At 42.8% G+C, this 19,594-nt stretch overlaps 1 protein-coding gene across 3 annotated transcripts in view; it reads right to left on the minus strand.

Annotated features, from left to right (window-relative positions):
* Positions 1 to 3,653: 3,653 nt before the first annotated feature.
* LOC311107047 (MAP/microtubule affinity-regulating kinase 3-like) overlaps positions 3,654 to 19,594 on the minus strand; it is a 96,408-nt gene continuing 80,467 nt past the window's right edge. For all 3 annotated transcript variants that reach the window (XM_084149504.1, XM_084149503.1, XM_084149505.1), the window contains exons 14-16: positions 19,132 to 19,238; positions 16,025 to 16,291; positions 3,654 to 5,685 (exon numbers count right to left, since the gene is read on the minus strand). In XM_084149504.1, the coding sequence (XP_084005630.1) occupies positions 5,310 to 5,685; positions 16,025 to 16,291; positions 19,132 to 19,238 (750 nt within the window). In that variant the 3' untranslated portion in view covers positions 3,654 to 5,309. The remainder of the gene's footprint in view (positions 5,686 to 16,024; positions 16,292 to 19,131; positions 19,239 to 19,594) is intronic.

Genomic DNA, 19,594 nt, shown 5'->3' on the forward strand with positions numbered 1-19,594 from the left:
GTGAAACCAGTCATCTGGCAACAAACTGAAGCATATCACCTTTGCTACAAGTTTATGAAATGCTGAAGAAAAATAAACTTGGGTCTCCAAATTTCATTCCAAGCTATAGGCTTCTGTAGCCATGTGCAAATGACAGTATAGCACCAAACTTAGTTTATTTGTTTTAATTATATCCCCAGACTCAATGTTTAGTTAAATATTAGCCATTATCGGTAGCCACCGTCAGTTAAACCTATATTTAACTCACTGACTTCAGTGTTAGTTTCCATACCATTTCTTTCCTCATGTGGTTGTTCCTGTTAGGCTAATGTATGAAGTTGTGCAATAATTTGGGACGTGTAGCTGATTTGAATCATTATGGAACGCAGACCATAAGTAGCAGTTTAAACCTGGAGCCTGGTTCACGATGACTGGACTGTTGTCATAACAGTTACATCATTGAGGATTATTAGGGTAGAGTTATACACTTCTCACCTTCCAATATTTCATGGCTTGAACAATTGAATATGGCAACTTCCAGGATGAATCAAACCACTATTGTGCGTAAAGGCTCTCCAAATCCCAAATATACACAATCAGTATTTTTAATCTACCAATTGGTGGTGAAAAGACATATGCATGTTTTTACATTAATTAATCTAATATTCTGAACCGTTCTCTCCATATATTCTAGTCGAGAAAATTAGAATTAAAAGGTACACCAAATTTAAAGGGATGGCTTTCGATACTTATTGAAAATCTGTTGGCCAGAAAGTGGGAGGGTTTTCAGCGGTTGAATTAAATGTCTTCAGCGCGTGTAAGAAAACCACACCTGTTACGCACCTGCGTAAGGTAAGTCTGAATACCAACTACTGAAACGTGCGCCTTTCCTAGGCACTTCTGAATCGGGCCCCAATAGAATAGTCATAACTGTAAATCCCGCCCATTTTGGCACTCCATGCAGTCTAGATCAACCGCTCAAAGTATTTGAACCCAGGTCTTGATTCAATAGGCTTATGCAGTAGAGTACAATTTAGTTGTAATAATTTTATAGGATTAGTTTATTTTCTCATTCTTAAGCCTTGTTAAGAATTTGTTAATACTGGAATGCTCGTCCTTGACAAGATATTGATGACATATCTAGCTACAACATTTTGGTATCCACTGGACCTTATGATCTGAGAATCTATTCTTATTTATAGCCAAACTGTTTAACATAATCAACTAACCGGCATCAGTCTGGACCAGGATTATTGTTAGTATGTGTATTACTGCTGGGCTGGAATAACAGCCTGTGTACTCCAGCTCTTCAGGACCAGTTGGAGACCACTGTCATACAGTGGTCCCGTTTAGGGGGAGCCTACCTGTGGGGGAAGTCATGAAATTAAATTCAACAGAACCCATGGTAACACTTTACTTATCCACTCAGGCCAACATTGCTAGCCGTAGTCAAAGTATTAAGACACCTGTTGAATACAAAACAGTTCATTAACATAACAGATAGGCGTGATAGTGTGAGCCATGGCTGTGATCACAATTCACTCAATGACCCAGAATCTTACTTATTCCAAATGGGCCCTGGTCAAAAGTAATGCACTACAAAGGGGATAGGGTGCCATTTAGGACACACCTCCAGAGTACTCCACTACAGCCATGCTAAAACACAGACAACTGATGGGGCCAGAAACCTACAATCCAGAGTTATGGAGCTGACCTTGAATACAGTGATCTAAATAATTAGAGTGACATAGATCTACAGTACATCTGAAGATTGAGACATGATTATCCAGATTACATTTTTACATTTTAATCATTTAGCAGATGCTCTTATCCAGAGCGACTTACAGTTAGTGAGTGCATACATTTATTTTCTCCATACTGGCCCCCTGTGGGAAACAAACTCACAACCCTGGTGTTGCAAGCGCCATGCTCTACCAACTGAGCTACACGGGGCCCAGATAGGCAGTGGTGTAGGCCTCAACTAGGCCTACACCACTGCTGGTAGCTTACCCTCTAAGCCGAGGCAGTTTTACACACATGAACACCTGCAGAACACGTAGCCTACATCAATATAATACACAAGTTGAATTAAAACGTATTTACACCCTAGTTCATGAGTTGAATGCTTGTAGTCTTCACAGATTGTGTGACAAAACACTACCTTTATTTCCTTACATTCATTACATTTATGACAGTGTTATTTGTAATTATTAACCATTTAACAATTGAATTAGAACCCTGTACGATTCCTGGATCTTGGAGATCTCGGAAAATGCATTGTAAGTGTAACTATGCCTACGTAACATTTCATTATGTTTCGCTGTGATAACAGTTCTCATGGGCACACAAATCCCAAATAATGTAGGCCTATGCCATTGCAAAATCAAATGCTTCTAACCGAAATAGTCAATTATAGGGCTACTGTCATTCATGTTGGATGGATTGGGTGTGTATTGGTGTCTAGCTGTAGGCTAGTGATATTGGTGACCATCATCAACTGATCCAGGAAAGAAAACAAATATTGATAGAAAATTATAAAGCTAAATAAATTGTCTACTTCTGGCCACAGACGGCTCAGAACCCTCGCACACCTGAAAAACAAAGCAATGAGCGCTCTAAACTGCTGACTGACAAAAGCAAACAATGATAAATGAAATGCATTGGAATAAAGGCTATTTATCAAGGGTGCACGGCAAACAAATGACGAAAATCTACGCGTTTAAAGGAGCTCAGCTCAGGCCAAATTCAGCACTACTGAGCTGATAGCGCCGTGGACAAGGAAGCGATTTGTGCAGCCAGGTAGAAATAAATGGTTTAAATCAGTGTTTCCCAAACCTGGTCCTCGAGTACCCTCAAGAGTACACATTTTTGTTGTAGCCCTGGACAAAACACACCTCATTCAGCTCATTGAGGGCTTGATGATTAGTTGACAAGTTGAATTAGGTGTGCTTGTCCAGGGTTACAATAGAAATGTGTACTGTTGGAGGTACTTGAGGACCAGGGTTGGGAAACACTGGTTTAAACCATGACAGAGGTGTGGGTGTTCGTTACCACAACATTTTAAACAAATAGGAGAATGGTTAAATAAGCATTATTTAGAGACCCCCCCCCCCCCCCCAAAGTTTGACTTTTGTTGCATTTAGGGGAGCTAATGTCTCATTCATAGGAGCTGAGCCCCCCCTCGCTCCCCCCTAATTTGCACCCTGATCAGTCCTTGCATCCTTTGTCTCGGTCTATGAATTTGAGTGGTTACATTTCTCCAGCTCCATTCCTTAGCTTTTTACTAAAACAGTGGCAGGGTTCCTGCTTTGTTATTGCTTTTGTTACCCTTTAATGCCTTTTCAGTGTCAGTGATGGCTAGTGAGTAATGTAACAATGAAGGCACTTTTTACTACCTTCATTACTGCAATAGATAACATGGAAAAATATGAAAGATCTCACATTACTCACATCCTTTTTCCAAAACTATAGTTACTTAATATTGCATTTTCATCTAAACCTTTATTGATACAGGTTCGTTTTATTGACATAAAATCTATTTTACAAGAGAGAATATGGTCACTTCAGACATTTTTATTTCTAAAGCGTCAACACACATTCACGTTAGGTGTCTCCATGCGGGAATCAAACCCACAACCCTTGAAGTTGCCATGGATTCAGTCAGACACAGAGGCTAGTCACTTAAGGTATTTTAATGGAGACACTGGTTAAACTTACCCGGTGATGAATGAGTTAACATTAATTACACAGTTCCGGGCTCATAGTCCGGACTTAGAAAATAAAAAAACGAGGAAGTATATCAATATGCAGCTGTTGTAAAACTAAGGTATATTATTTACATTCCCCACAAAAAAATACAGTGGCAGCGTTTTTAGGAGGGTGGGAGTGAATACTGAAGGCCTGAATACGGCCATGTTTGAACTTTGATCTTATGTGTCCCGGGAATGGCCGACCGCATCTGAACCAGTCCGGGTGGGTGGGACCAGATAGAAGGGGGCATTTCAGTAATATCCGAGAAGAGAACTGTTTAAAAAAAAATTGTAACAAAAGGAAAAACAACTAAATATTCAGATACACCAGGAAGGAAAATCTTCCTTATTTCTCTGAAGTCTCTTTTTTTGTAGTGAATGACTCAAAGTCCCATGATACTTTGCAACAGTCCCCCATTATGAAGCGGGGGTATACCAAAGTGTGTCGCCTTCAATGCCCTCTTCTCAGGGTTGGGTGACCCCGTACAGATAACTTGGTAACCCACACGGATAAACGCTGATGAACAACGGGTTCAAATCATAGAATGAGAGTGTGTGTGTGCAAGTGTGTAGAGGCTGGCTTAGTAAGGAGAGAGAGCGCAATCGACTGCCAAAATCAACAGTATTTGACAATGATAACGATAATACCGTAACTTGTTGTGCAATTAGCTAGGCTATCCAACCACTCATATCTGGCAGCCATATTCTCTTGGCAAGAGGAAGGGGTCCGTTTTTATGTTCTTCCTCCACTCCTCTCCCTCCCTTGTATGAGAGTTTAAACTCCCAATGGGGAGGCATCTTCCAGAGCAGGGCTCTCCAACCCTGTTCCTGGAGAGCTCCCCTTCAGTAGGTTTGAATCCAACCCCGGTTGTAACTAACCTGATTTAGCTTATCAACCAGCTAATTAAAAGAATCAGGTGCAGTAGATTAGGATTGGAGCGAAAACCTACAGGATGGTAGCTCTCCAGGACCAGGGTTGGAGAGCCCTGTTCCAGAGCCACAAAGGCAATAATGCAGTAGTGCATTCAGCAACAAAACAAGACAAAAACTAAATGTCAATGTTAGACCAATGTCCCAACAGCTCAAGACCACCTTTCACATCATCATCAATAATAATAATAATAATAGTAATAATAATGCTCCAAAGACACAGGAAATTATTGCCTAAAGCTATACATAGTTTTCAATACATACTTCGTAAGTGTCTTGGAGGAAAACCGTTGTGAATCTGCTACTTAAGTTTTTTATAACGACTGTCCAGCTCGTTCAGATTTGACTTGACAAGTCCATTTCGAAGCGCTTTCTTTCCCCACGTTATGTTACTTTAGTCCCCACAAATTCAACTCTGGACCTCGAAGCCAGTTCCACTGCATTTTTTCATTATTCCCCTCTAATCAGGGACTGATTTAGACCTGGGACACCAGGTGGGTGCAATTATTTATCATCAGGTAGAAGAGAAAAGCCAGCAGGCTCCAGACCTCATAGGGTAAGAGTTGAATACCCCTGCTTTAGACCATTTCAAATCGCAATATTTTACCTGCTCGCTCAACACTTTTTCACCCCTCATATCTTTAGGAGGCCCTACAACTTGAGCTCGTTGGCGATTCTGGACGCAATGTTCTTGAAGGCGATGGATGTGCCCGAGATCCGCTTGAAGCGCACACCGTTGAGCGAGAGTCGCGGCAGCTTGCACACCTCCATCTCCCACTGGACCAGGCTCTCGGCGTGGCCGTCGCCATGCACGCACAGCAGCAGGAAGCGCTCGCGCTGCTCATAGTCGCAGTTGTTGGCGTCCAGCACCTTGCGTATCTCACGCATCATGTCGTGGGGCTCCATGGATGATGTGGTCTTCATGCTCCAGGTGAAGCGGAGGGAGCGTGGCTTGGTGTCCTTGGGGTGTTGGCCATGGGGGGGCTGAGGCTGCTGCTGGTCCTCCTGATCACCTGACACGTTGCGACTGCCGGGGGGGAGAGGAGTTAGTTAGAGGGGTGGCAATGGGAAATGGAGGGTGAGTGTGAGTGAAAGTAGTTGGAGGGGTGAGGCTGGGTACAAGTGTGTGTATATGTGTGTGTGTGTGTGTGTGTGTGTGAGAGTGTCTGAGAATCTATGCATCTGCCTAAGTGAGTTTTGAATGCAAGTACCAATGTGTCTAAATATATGTCACATGATCATTCTGTTCACACATTTAATTGTGCCTGCTCATGAATATCTTAGGCTACAACACCATATAGACACATGGCATATACACTGAGTGTACAAAACATTACGAACGCCATCCTAATATTGATTTCAGGGTGGAAAACCCCACAGCATTGCAGTTCTTGACACAAACCGGTGCGGCTGGCACCTCCTACCATACACCGTTCAAAGGCACTGAAACAATCCATGTCTCAAGGCTTAAAAATCCTTCTTCCCCTTCATCAACACTGATTGATGTGGAATTAACAACTGACATCAATAAGGGATCGTAGCTTTCACCTGGATTCACCTGGTCAGTCTATCATGTTTTGTAAACTCAGTGAATACAACATTTTACATTTTAGTCATTTAGCAGACACTCTTATCCAGAGCGACTTAGTTAGTGAGTGCATACATTTTTCATACTGGCCCCCCCGTGGGAATCAAACCCACAACCCTGGCGTTGCAAGCGCCATGCTCTACCAACTGAGCTACAGGAGGGCTACAAGCAGGCACTGGTGACAGATTCATATTAACGTCATTGGTGCATTCACACCCCACGTCCATGCAGGGGCGCTCTTGTGTTCTTTCAACAGGCAGTCATGCAGTGGGGACACACACACAGGCAACAATGTAATTTCACAATACATCTAGTGACAAGCACAAGAAAATGCAGACCTCACTTCTGCATGCAGGCAAAGAAGACAATAATTTGCCACTACTCAAAATAATTACAACACATGGGAAATAGCATTATGTTCAACCAGAACCGTTGTTCTACATGGGCAAGGTAATGCCATTGCCTCAAATTAGCATTGTCGCTAACGGCTACACAGCCTAGACTTGACATAAATGCGCACCGCACACAGACGGGCATTCCTGTGCCGTTTCAGAAAAAAATATGAATCACTGATGCATTTTGTTCAAGTCTTATGATTAACTTGGGCAAATGAATGAATTTTCAATACATTTACTTTATTTCCTACTAAGTTCAATAGATTTTTGAATATTGTTGAATTCCGTTTTAATGTCTGGATTCCGTGATTCCGTCTGCTTTTTCCACAATGCGGATTTTATAGGGCCCTACTCCAGATAGGCCCCAAAACCCCAGGCTCGCCTGGAGTGGAGACCCAGCATGGCAGAGCAGATGGCTAGGTTGACTGTACATGGGGTTGGGGGGGATGAGAGATGGAGGTGGAAGAAAACACTGATTATTTTAAGTATTCCGTCTCACCTTGAGCCATCCAACCTCCCGTTTCTCTCAAACTCTGCTGGGCCTCTGAGATATGGAGGCGTGAGAGAACACAGAGAGGAGGAGGGCGGAAGAAAGACATGGAGAGAGAAAAGCTGATCTTACAATCCAGTTAAAAAGGGAGCGGAACAAAAATACTGATACAGAAGGGGGAAAAAAGCTCAAATTTGAGATATCAAGAAACGAGAGCGAGAGAGGAAAAAAAGAAGGGGAAAAGACAGTATCAACAGGAAGGCATTGTTAAACTGTATCTACTCCATAAAGGACAATGCCTAATGGCACGTCTGGTAGTCGGACATTTCATACCACCAGTATGGGACATGCAAACTGCAGAGAAGTCCTGTGTGATGAAACAAAAGGCATCCCCTCAGATGCTCTGTGTCAGTGTTGAACTTCCTGTCCTCAATATTGCCATGCAGCTCAAGAGAGTTTGATTACCTATATACATTATTTTTTGGCAATGGGAAGGAAAAACAGAGGGGTAGTACAAAAGAGTGAGGAGAGACTGTTTGTTTTATGTAGGCGTTTGGTCGAGGCGTGCAGGCAGCAGTGTGTGTGTTCAGATGAAAATAATTGAAGGCATATTCACAAACTCAAGCGCAGATACAGTGAAAGTATTCAGACCCCTGGACCTCATTTTGTTACGTTATAGCCTTACTCTAAAATTGATTAAATAATTGTTTCCCCAATCTACACACAATACCCCATAATGAAAAAGCAAAAATTGGTTAATATATTTTTTGCACATTTATATATTTTTTAAAACAAATATGCCATTTACATAAGTATTCAAACTCTTTACTCATTACTTTGTTGAAGCACCTTTGGCAGCGATTACAGCCTTGTGTCTTCTTGTGTATGACGCTAAAAGCTTGGCAGACCTGTATGGGGAGTTTCTCCTATTCTTCTCTGCAGATCCTCTCAAGCTCTGTCAGGTTGGATGGGGAGCGTCGCTGCACAACTATTTTCAGGTCTCTCCAGAGATGTTCGATCGGGATCAAGTCCGGGCTCTGGCCCGGAGCCACTCCTGCGTTGTCTTGGCTGTGTGCTTAGAGTTGTTGTCCTGTTGAAAGGTGACCCTTCAGCCCAGTCTGAGGTCCTGAGCGCTCTGGAGCAGGTTTTCATCAAGGATCTCTCTGTACTTTGCTCCGTTCATCTTTCCCTCGATCCTGATTAGTCTCCCAGTCCCTGCCACTGAAAAACATCCCCACAGCATGATGCTGCCACCACCATGCTTCACCGTAGGGATGGTGCCAGGTTTCCTCCAGACGTGACACTTGGCATTCAGGCCAAATAGTTCAATCTTGGTTTCATCAGACCAGAGAATCTTGTTTCTCATGGTCAGAGAGTCCTTTAGGTGCCTTTTGGCAAACTCCAAGTGAGCGGTCATGTGCTTTTTACTGAGGAGTGGCTTCCGTCTGGCCACTCTACCATAAAGGCCTGATTGGTGGAGTGCTGCAGAGATGGTTGTCCTTTTGTAAGGTTCTCCCATCTCCACAGAGGAACTCTGGAGCTCAGTCAGAGTTACCATAGGGTTCTTGGTCACCTCCCTGACCAAGGCCCTTCTTCCCCAATTCCTCAGTTTGGCCGGGCGGACAGCTCTAGGAAGAGTCTCGGTGGTTCCAAACTTCTTCCATTTAAGAATGATTGAGGCCACTGTGTTCTTGGCGACCTTCAATGCTGCAGAAATGTTTTGCTACCCTTCCCCAGATCTCTACCTCGACACAATCCTGTCTCGTAGCGCTACGGACAATTCCTTCGACCTCATGGCTTGGTTTTCTGACTTGCACTGTCAACTGTGGTACCTTATATAGACAGGTGTGTGCCTTTCCAAATCATATCCAATCAATTGAATTTACCACAGTTGGACTCCAATGAAGTTGTAGAAACATCTCAAGGATGATCAATGGAAACATGATGCACCTGAGCTCAATTTTCGAGTCTCATAGCAAAGGGTCTGAACACTTAAGTAAATAAGGTATTATTTAATTTTTTTTATAAATTAGCTAAAGATTCTAAAAACCTGTTTTCGCTTCATCATTATGGGGTATTGTGTGCAAATTGATGAGGAAAACATTTTATTTAATCAATTTTAGAATAAGGCTGTAACAACAAAATGTGGTAAAAGGGAAGGGGTCTGAATACTTTCCGAATGCACTGTATATGTAGACCCCCACACACGCCAAACCCTCTCACACAGATGCACGCAGACACACACAAGAAACAAGAAACGCATCTAAGAGGATTCAGTCTGAGTCATGCAGATGGAGAGTGCTGGACGTAGTTGGCTGTGAGATTGAAAAAACAAAAGAGAGAGAGAAGGGTTTGTTTGATGCTCTGACAGAAGGAGCACTATCTATGGGCTGGATGGACTGGAGTTCCCCTGAAGAGAGGCAGGATACTAGAACTGGTGGAGCAACGATTGTGGTACTACACCATTTAACTACATCCTATTAATAGAGCTAGACTTAACTGAACTGCAGAGCTTCAAAATACAGCTACAATTGAAGTCCACAATGCATGGCTAGCGGCAGTCTAGTCAAAGGTCTGCACTGTTGAGCTGTATTGTGCAAGTAATCACAGTCATTAAGAGAAAACGTCTATTGCACAAAGGACTTAAAAAAGGTTCTGTGGAACTGATTCTAAGTCATACTACTCTGTGCGTCTGTCTGGGACTGACTATTTCCCTATACCCCAGTTCTATCTTTTACCAGTTCTAGAATAGGGGCCAGGTATCATCTAGCAAGTCAAGGAGAAATCGAGGGACAAGTTCCTTAGCCAGGTAGATAAGGTCTGGGCCACCAGCTAGCAAATCAAGGAGAAATTGAAGGACAAGTTCCATAGCTGGGCAAGAAAAGCTTTCAGGGAAACCAACGCGAGGAGAGAGAGGACGATGGGGAGGAATTCTCTATAGTCTGGGGAATTCGGTACCTGAACTCAGTCCTGCAACGAACCATCTCTCAATCATCATCTCGATCGGCAGCCACATTAAGAGCCCAGTAGGGTACCCTAAATTACGAAGAGATCTCTGAAATTAAAGATGGTGTCCATTGCGTGCAAAACGAAAGAAAGGTAAAAAGGTACAGCCTAGCCCATAAAATTATTATCCTAAAGAGTGTTGGTTGTCTTCAGTTTGTGTGCATATATATACACACTACCAGGCAAAAGTTTGGACACACCTACTCATTCAAGGGTTTTTCTTTATTTTTACTATTTTCTACATTGTTGAATAATAGTGAAGACATCAAAACTATGAAATAACACATATGGAATCAACAACTCAACGTTTATTTTACATTTGAGATTCTTCCAATAGCCACCCTTTGCCTTGATGACAGCTTTGCACACTCTTGGCATTCTCTCAACCAGCTTCACCTGGAATGCTTTTCCAATAGTCTTGAAGGAATTTCCACATATGCTGAGCACTTGTTGGCTGCTTTTCCTTCACTCTGCCGTCCGACTCATCCCAAACCATCTCAATTGGTTTGAGGTCGGAGGATTGCGGAGGCCAGGTCATCTGATGCAGCACTCCATAGCCCTTACACAGCCTAGAGGTGTGTTAGGTCATTGTCCTGTTAAAAAACTAAATGATAGTGGGACTAAGCCCAAACCAGACTGGATGGCGTATCGCTGCAGAATGCTGTGGTAGCCATGCTGGTTAAGTGTGCCTTAAATTCTAAATAAATCACAGACGGTGTCACCAGCAAAGCACCCCCACACCATAACACCTCCTCCTCCATGAATTACGTTGGGAACTACACATGCAGAGGTCATCCGTTCACCCACACTGCGTCTCACAAAGACACGGCGGTTGTAGCCAAAAATCTCAAATTTGGACTCCAGACCAAAAGACAAATTTCCACGGTCTAATGTCCATTGCTCGTGTTTCTTGGCCCAAGCAGGTTTCTTCTTATTATTGGTGTCCATTAGTAGTGGTTTCTTTGCAGCAATTTGACCATGAAGGCCTGATTCACACAGTCCCCTCTGAACAGTTGATGTTGAGATGTGTCTGTGACTTGAACTCTGTGAAGCATTTATTTGGGCTGCAATTTCTGAGGCTTGTAACTCTAATGAACTCTGCAGCAGAGGTAACTCTCGGTCCTCATGAGAGCCAGTTTCATCATAGCGCTTGTAGTTTTTGCGACTGCACTTGAAGAAACTTTCAAAGTTCTTGAAATGTTCCAGATTGACTGACCTTCATGTCTTAAAGTTATGATGGACAGTCGTTTCCATTTGCTTATTTGAGCTGTTCTTGTCATAATATGGACTTGGTCTTTTACCAAATAGGGCTATCTTCTGTATACCCCCCTACCTTGTCACAACACAACTGATTGGCTCAAACGCATTAAGAAGGAAAGTAATTCCACAAATTAACTTTTAAGAAGGCACACCTGTTTATTTGCAATGCATTCCAGGTGACTACCTCATGAAGCTGGTTGAGAGAATGCCAAGAGTGTGCAAAGGATGGCTATTTGAAGAAACTCAAATATAAAATATATTTAGATTTGTTTAACACTTTTTTGGTTACTACATGATTCCATATGTGTTATTACATAGTTTTGATGTCTTCACTATTATTCTACAATGAAAAAAATTGTAAAAACAAAGAAAAACCCTTTAATGAGTAGGTGTGTCCAAACCTTTGACTGATAGTGTGTGTGTGTGTGTGTGTGTGTTTGGGGTCACTTAGAAATGTCCTTGTTTTCGAATGAAAAGCAATTTTTTTAAATGTCCATTAAAATAACATCAAATTGATCAGAAACACAGTGTAGACATTGATAATGTTCTAAATGGCTATTGTAGCTGGAAACGGCTGATTTATATTGGAATATCTACATAGGCGTATGGAGGCCCATTATCAGCAACCATCAGTCCTGTGTTCCAATGGCACGTTGTGTTTGCTAATCCAAGTTTATCATTTTAAAAGGCTAATTGATCATTAGAAAACCCTTTGGCAATTATGTTAGCACAGCTGAAAACTGTTGTGCTGATTAAAGAAGCAATAAAACTGGCCTTCTTGAGACTAGTTGAGTATCTGGAGCATCAGCAATTGTGGGTTTGATTACAGGCTCGAAATGGCCAGAAACAAATAACTTTCTTCTGAAACTCGTCAGTCTATTCTTGTTCTGAGAAATGAATGCAATTCCATGCGAGAAATTGCCAAGAAACTGAAGATTTCGTACAACGCTGTGTACTACTCCCTTCACAGAACAGCGCAAACTGGCTCTAACCAGAATAGAAAGAGGAGTGGGATACCCCGGTGCACAACTGAGCAAGAGGACAAATACATTAGTGTGTCTAGTTTGAGAAACAGACGCCTCACAGGTCCTCAACTGACAGCTTCATTAAATAGTACCCACAAAACACCAGTCTCAACGTCAACAGTGAAGAGGCGACTCCGGGATGCTGACCTTCTCGGCAGAGTTGCAAAGAAAAAGCCATATCTCAGACTGGCCAATAAAAAGAGAAGATTAAGATGGGCAAAAGAACACAGACACTGGACAGAGGAAGATTGGAAAAAAGTGTTATGGACAGACAAATCGAACTTTGATGTGTTCGGATCGCAAAGAAGACAATTGTGAGACGCAGACCGAATGAAAATATGCTGGAGGAGTGCTTGATGCCATCTGTCAAGCATGGTGGAGGCAATGTGATTGTCTGGGGGTGCTTTGGTGGTGGTAAATTGGGAGATTTGTACAGGGCAAAAGGGATCTTGAAGAAGGAAGGCTATCACTCCATTTTGCAACGCCATGCCTTACCCTGTGAACGGCGCTTGATTGGAGCCAATTTCCTCCTACAACAGGACAATGACCCAAAGCACAGCTCCAAACTATGCAAGAACTATTTAAGGAAGAAGCAGTCAGCTGGTATTCTGTCTATAATGGAGTGGCCAGCACAGTCACCGGATCTCAACCCTATTGAAGTGCCCATCAAGCCAATCCAACTTGTGGGAGGTGCTTCAGGAAGCATGGGGTGAAATCTCTTCAGATTACCTCAACAAATTCACAACTAGAATGCCAAAGGTCTGCAAGGCTGTAATTGCTGCAAATGGAGGATTCTTTGACGAAAGCAAAGTTTGAAGGACACAATTATTATTTCCATTAAGAATCATTATTTCTAACCTCGTCAATGATACATTTCCTATGCATTTTGCTCTATTTCCTATTCAAACTCATTTCATGTATGTTTTCATGGAAAACAAGGAAAATTCTAAGTGACCCCAAACTTTTGAACGGTAGTATGTATATATATCAAATGCACTATATCTCAATTGCAAACTAAAAAATACATTTTTTTCTAAAAATGTATTTCCACAGGGCCTAGAACAGACTCTTGGGGCAACCCTGAAGTCATTGATCCATAAAGTTTGGTACCAACTTCATACAATTAATAAAAGCCTTGTCACCAAAAGGGAGGGTTCTTGCCTGAATACCATCCCCCTAGCTGCTGCCAAACTAGTGAATGGCTATCACCAACCTTTTACTAACTTGTATGCATTTGATGTACAGTCATAAATGCATTGTATGGTGCAGAAGTTGTGCAATCATATACATATGTGAAATGAGCACAAGACTTACCTTCAATAATAAATAAAAACCTACTGTATTTATAGAAGAAATAGGTCAGCATTTACATTAGTAATTGTGCACAGACCTGCTCTGTAGAGAGCCATGCATGGTTGATTAGTATCATGGCTAGTTGAACTAAAAAAACGATAAGAAAGCATATAGGTCTTAGACATGCTAAATTGCACACTGATTAGGGCTCAAGGAGCCAAGAGGTCAGTCAGTTTCAGGCATTTTATTCGAGCTCTTTAAAAAAGTACACAGTTGACCGATTAGTGAAGTGTTTCTGATTAATTGCACACCGAGCCAGTTGGTGGGGTCCTCCTACCTTTTGATAAACCTGAATGACATATTTCTATAAAAAAATACAAAAATGTAACAACAACCAGTCAAAAGTTGTAATAAGAAGTCTTTAGTTTAAAAAAATAAAACAATTAACTTGTTTTTTTGGAGCAGCATAATAAAAAAATCATTTTAGGTGTCAACATTTCTGTGAGACATCTCTTGTCTGAGCCTGGCTGCTAGCATCTGTTACTGGCATATTGCAGACAGCTTAGATAATGAACCATTGCAGCTTCCCTAGGATATAGTATTATTCTAGAGCTTAGGTGTTCAAATCTGGTCCAGGAAAATCCTGAACAGCAGCTATGAAAGGATAGAGTTGTGAAAAAGAGTTACATTAATGTATTAAAGAATACTTTAATGTTTTGTTACTTTTCTGACTTAACTGGGTCTTTGTTCTTTATTCATCTAATGCATAAAGGCCCCAAAAAGTAATGAAGCCATTCTGTACATGACAGACATCGTGACATCAAACTATAATTCTGGGTAAAATGTAGAACTACCTGGAGCTAAGATTGATTCTGAGAGAGGAGACTATTCGTCTTACTTTTCTAAATAATTTCAGTCTATGACCATATCGGTCTGGACAGAATTATGAATATTATCCACAAAAACAGAGATGCTGCCTCTATTCATTCTAATTCAGGCACACAAAGAAATGTAAAGCCACACTGCTATATTTTGTCAGGGGGGAAGCAACATGAATATACTATGTGTAGGACTACAAAGAGAAGTGAGAGATATCATACATATTGACATTTCATGTTAAAGCAGGGCAGGTCTATTACTCAGAGTTACACTACATCCAAGTGTACACATGGTAGACCTTTGAGGGAATGATGTAGCTGCACTAAGACTAAGGTACTGTAAAGTACTGTACATGGGTTTCTGAGGTAAGAGAAAAACAACTTTCATTTCACTCAGCGAGTCATAAACTACAGTGAGCTCCAAAAGTATTGGGAGTGTGACATTTGTTGTTGTTTTGGCTATGTACTCCAGCACTTTGTGACTATGAGGTTCAAGCGCAGACTGTCAGCTTTAATTTCAGGGTATTTTCATCCATATCGGGTGAACGTTTAGAAATTATAGCACTTTTGTACAATGTCCCGTCCCATTTTAGGGGACCAAACGTATTTTCCCACCAGAGATGTGTTACCATCAGTGTGCGTAATGACGTAGTGCACATAAAAATACCTTTTGCAGTTAAATTCCCATGTACCGAATAAACAATTATTTGGCCCCCCAGGTTTTCTAAGAAAAAAATTCAAACTTTAAATTGTTTTATTATCATTGTTGAAATTAAATTACTAAAAAGCCCAGGAAATCTGCCCAAAGTGATTTTAATTTTGGAAAGCTGTTCCCAAGTATTCCCACCCATCATAGAGAGACACGTGATTGTATAAGCAAGGTTTGAAATGATAATGTTTTAGTCAAATATGATCTCTTTGGGCTTCTTGGTCAATTTGCAGTCTACAAATTACTTGTAATTATGTTCCGGGCCCGCCGACCATCCTCTAAATAAAAAAAATTGTCCCGCGGCTGAATAACTTACTTAATCTGTAGACCAATACCTTGCATGCTTTCCCGATGTGGGAAGACCACATACAACATGTCATCGTGACTCCAAGTTTATGTCAATATGATGGTTATTATATCAATATTTGCGCATAAAAGCGTTTCCACTGGCCTGTCTTGAATTTTTTTTATCCGATACGTACTTTCCTCGCATAAAAAGTTTAGATGGAAACCTGGTTACTTTCCCAATACCTTTGGAGCTCACTTTATATGAATGGGGAATATGGACTAAAATCCATATCACAAATTTTCACATTTTATTGAGTCTAATCTTTACGATGTGAAGGATGATATTATATTCACCTAAATTAAACAAAGACTTGAGTATGAAATAGTGGGTAGTTTTCATTGTTTCGGGGATACCGTTGGCGGCTTTGGCTTACCTGCGTGTGAGCTTGGAGGTGAGCTTGGTGAAGAGGTTGGTGGAGCCACGGCTGCGGGACTGCGAGAGGAGCGTGGCGTCATGCGAGAGCGTGGGCGAGGCAGGCGGGCCATTGTAGGTGGCCGTGCGGCGCTCCCGCAGCTGGCCGCCGTGGAAGGTGCTGCGGCTGGCCGTGCCGCGGGGGAAATGCAGCCGGTCGGGGGGCGTGGTACCGCTGCTGATGCTGTGGGTGGAGGCGCCGCCGGGGTTCCGTTGGCTGGACGTCGTGCTGGGGAGGAAACGGGTGGAGGAAGGAGAGGAGTTAAGGGTCAAGACCACACAATCAAGCCTGGGTCACGGTCTGTTTTCTACGTTAGCCAAGAACTTGGCTAAAGCAGACCGGTTTCCAGGTTATTCATGTTCATAAGAGGGGGTACCATTACCCTGCAGCAGATGTCAACTCGGATGGTTTTGGTTAGTTATGACTTTATCAACCACATAATGTGAAACACTTGTTTTTATCGTTTAGTTGACTAAAGAGTTAAAGGGAACCTAAACAGAACCTTTAGGACATTTGAGCCAATGACAAAGAGGTTGCTTATCTTTGCTACATTAAGGATGGTTTGTTTATCAGGTGAGATTTGGCTAGCACTACTTCGGACCAAAGACACTGGGGTAAGTTAGTGGAAAGAGAGACCAGAGCAGGAGGCAATCCTTCTTCACGTTAAGACACAAATGGACCTTTAAAAGAGGTCCTCAGCCATTGGAGGAGGTGCTTTGGGGGTGGAGCTAACGGAATGAGAAGTGGGAAAATGCGTGGGATGAGTGTTGGGGAGGGAAAGGGTACGATTGGTCAGAAGCTCATTCGGTGGGAGGTCAGAGGGCGTTAGAGAGAGATAAAGTGCGGACAGAGAGGGGGATGGAAAACGAGGTTAGAGAAAAAAGCAGACAGATCAAACGGGGCCCCCTGGTCAAACCCCTGGGAGTTGGGGTGGGAAGCCTCTTACTTAGGCCTGAAGAAGTCGCCGTCGGTAGGCGGCAGCGTTTGGCGGCATGTGTGGCCCGAAGCCGAGAGGGACGCGGCCTTCTGGTGGCGCAGGTGGACTGAGGCCGAGGAGGCGGTGAGGGCCTTGGCGTATGCAGCGGGGCTAGTGGTACAGGCCGCCGACATTTCACTCATGCTGCCCCCAAGAGGACAGGAGGCAAAGTGCGGCGAAAAAGGCCACAGGGCCAGAGAAGAAAACGTGGGTTTTAATAAAGCCTTGAGGGCATACAAAAAGAGTCAAACTTCATAAGAGAGAGGTAGAGGACAGAAAGGCTCTCTTGAATGAATGTACTGTGGCAGCAGTATGGTATAGGTAGTTAGACAAGCAGATGTTTAAGGGAGCTTATTTGGCAGTGGTGACTGCGTCTGTATTGGGTTACACTGGTAAAAGGGTGTGGATTGTTGAATGGATAGGAGTGTGCCTCAATCTGCTGTGTTGCCCTCAGTCCTCGATACATATCAGTTTTTATTTATAATTGAGGGGAATTGGATCAATGTATAGCAATGTTGCATTGCACTAATTTCCTTTGTGAATGTCGTGAATGACTCATTCGCGACATGAATGACATTCAAAAAGTCATCTTGTTGATAAATCTGACAACTCAACATTAATTGCCATGGTAACACAAGTAATCTCGGAAAACCAAATGAGCGTTTCTTAGTGGACAAGCCCAGGTAAGTCCATTCCCGTTCCATTTTCTTCCATTTGGTGCCTACGAACACGAGAGAGATGAAAGGCTGTGACCATTGCTGACAGACTAACCGGTCAAATAACGGTCAAAAACCAATAAAGGACAAGCTTACGTCTCAGTTTTAAAAACATACCTTCCAAGTCCTCAAGATTCTCTTGGCATAGTCTATTTTAATCTTGACCAGGCTCGTAGAATTGTAATCAGAACACTTCCCCAAGTAGGCCATCTATTGTGTTTTCTAACAACACAGAGTTATGTTGTGACTTTCAAAAGTGTTTTTTTTATCCAACACCACATACAGACTACTTAAAAAGAAAAATGGATAAGAGAGTCCTTTTAAATGAGCAAATGTCTTGGGTAAATATACACTTTGGTTTTTATTAAGCTTAACATTTACAGGCCCCAATGTATCCCTCTGATGTTCCAAACCAATGGGTTTTTGGCAATGGCTATTTCACATGGCTGTGTGTCCCTAATGTTACAGAGAAAACACTGTGTGTGCGTGCGTGTGTGTGATAATGATGAATAGGGCTTCCGGCACTGAAGGCCTCTATTGAAACAACAATCTCCCTTCAGACGCAGTGTTTAACTAGAACACCATATTCAAGGCCAGCATGAATTTTGCATAGGGTGGTGTACGGAGCTGCCGCGGGCTATAGTGTTTCTTCCAATAGTGTGGAGAGAGATTGGGTGTGTATTTGTGTGTGTTTGTGAGAGGGAGTGTGTGCGTGTGAGACAAAGACAACAAATGTGTGTGTGTTTGTGAGAGAAAGAGTGTGCGCCTGAGACAAAAACAATAAATGTGTGCGCGAGAGTGCATTCGTGGGAATGTGAGCGAGTGCGTGTGTTCGTGGGAGTGTGTGAGTGAGTGTGTGCGTGGGTTTGTGGGAGTGCGTGTGTGAGTGAGTGTGTGCGTGTGTGCGTTCTTCGGAGTGTGTGTGAGAGAGTGCGTGCGTGGGAGTGTATGTGTGTGAGAGTGCATGCGTGCGTTCGTGGGAGTGTGTGTGTGTGAGCGAGTGCTTGCGTTCGTGAGTGTGTGCGTTCGTGAGAGTGTATGTGAGAGTATGTGCGTGCGTGAGAGCGCGTGCGTGCATGAGAGCGCGTGCGTGCATGAGAGCGCGTGCGTGCGTAGCCAAGCGGTTAAGAGCATTGGGCCAGTAACCGAGTGGTCGATGGTTCGAATCCCCGAGCCAACTTGGTGAAAAATCTCTCAATGTGTCTTTAATCCTAATTGCTCCTGTAAGTTCCTCTGGATAAGAGCATCTGCTAAATGACTAAAATGATGTTGTTTTTTAATTGTGTGTATGCCTGCGTCTGGGTCTGTGTGCCTGTATTTAGGGGGCCAAGAAGGACAACATGACAGACAGAGCTTTGGCTTCTCACACCTCTCACCTGTTCTCTTTTCCATTCTGGATGACGGCGGAGTGGCGGTCCGAGGCGTTCCTGTCACTACACACATACGTGTTCCTCCTCGTCATGCCCCCTGATGTTGAGTTAGTCTGGAAGGAGAGAGAGAGAGGGTGATGAAAGGAGAGAAATAGGATAAGGGTGACGTAAGGAGGGGGGGGGGGAGTGAAAGAAAGAGAGGAATTGTTGTTGTTGTTGTTTTTGAAGAACATGACCCAGTTACACTGTTGTGCTTTGACAATGTCAGTTCTTTCACTTTTCGTGCCAATGAAGTTTATTCAATTTAATTGATAGAGAGAGAGGGTGAGACAGATGGTGCAGACAGTGAGAGAAATAGATACAGAAATAAATAAAAAGAATGAAAGAACAAACAGAAGAAAGAAAGTCACGCAGTGTGAATGTGGTTGGTGTGCGAACCTGTGTGTATATACACTATAAAGTGCATTCG

This window comes from Coregonus lavaretus (assembly GCF_964263955.1).
Source record: "Coregonus lavaretus genome assembly, chromosome: 31".
Lineage (NCBI taxonomy): Eukaryota > Metazoa > Chordata > Actinopteri > Salmoniformes > Salmonidae > Coregonus > Coregonus lavaretus.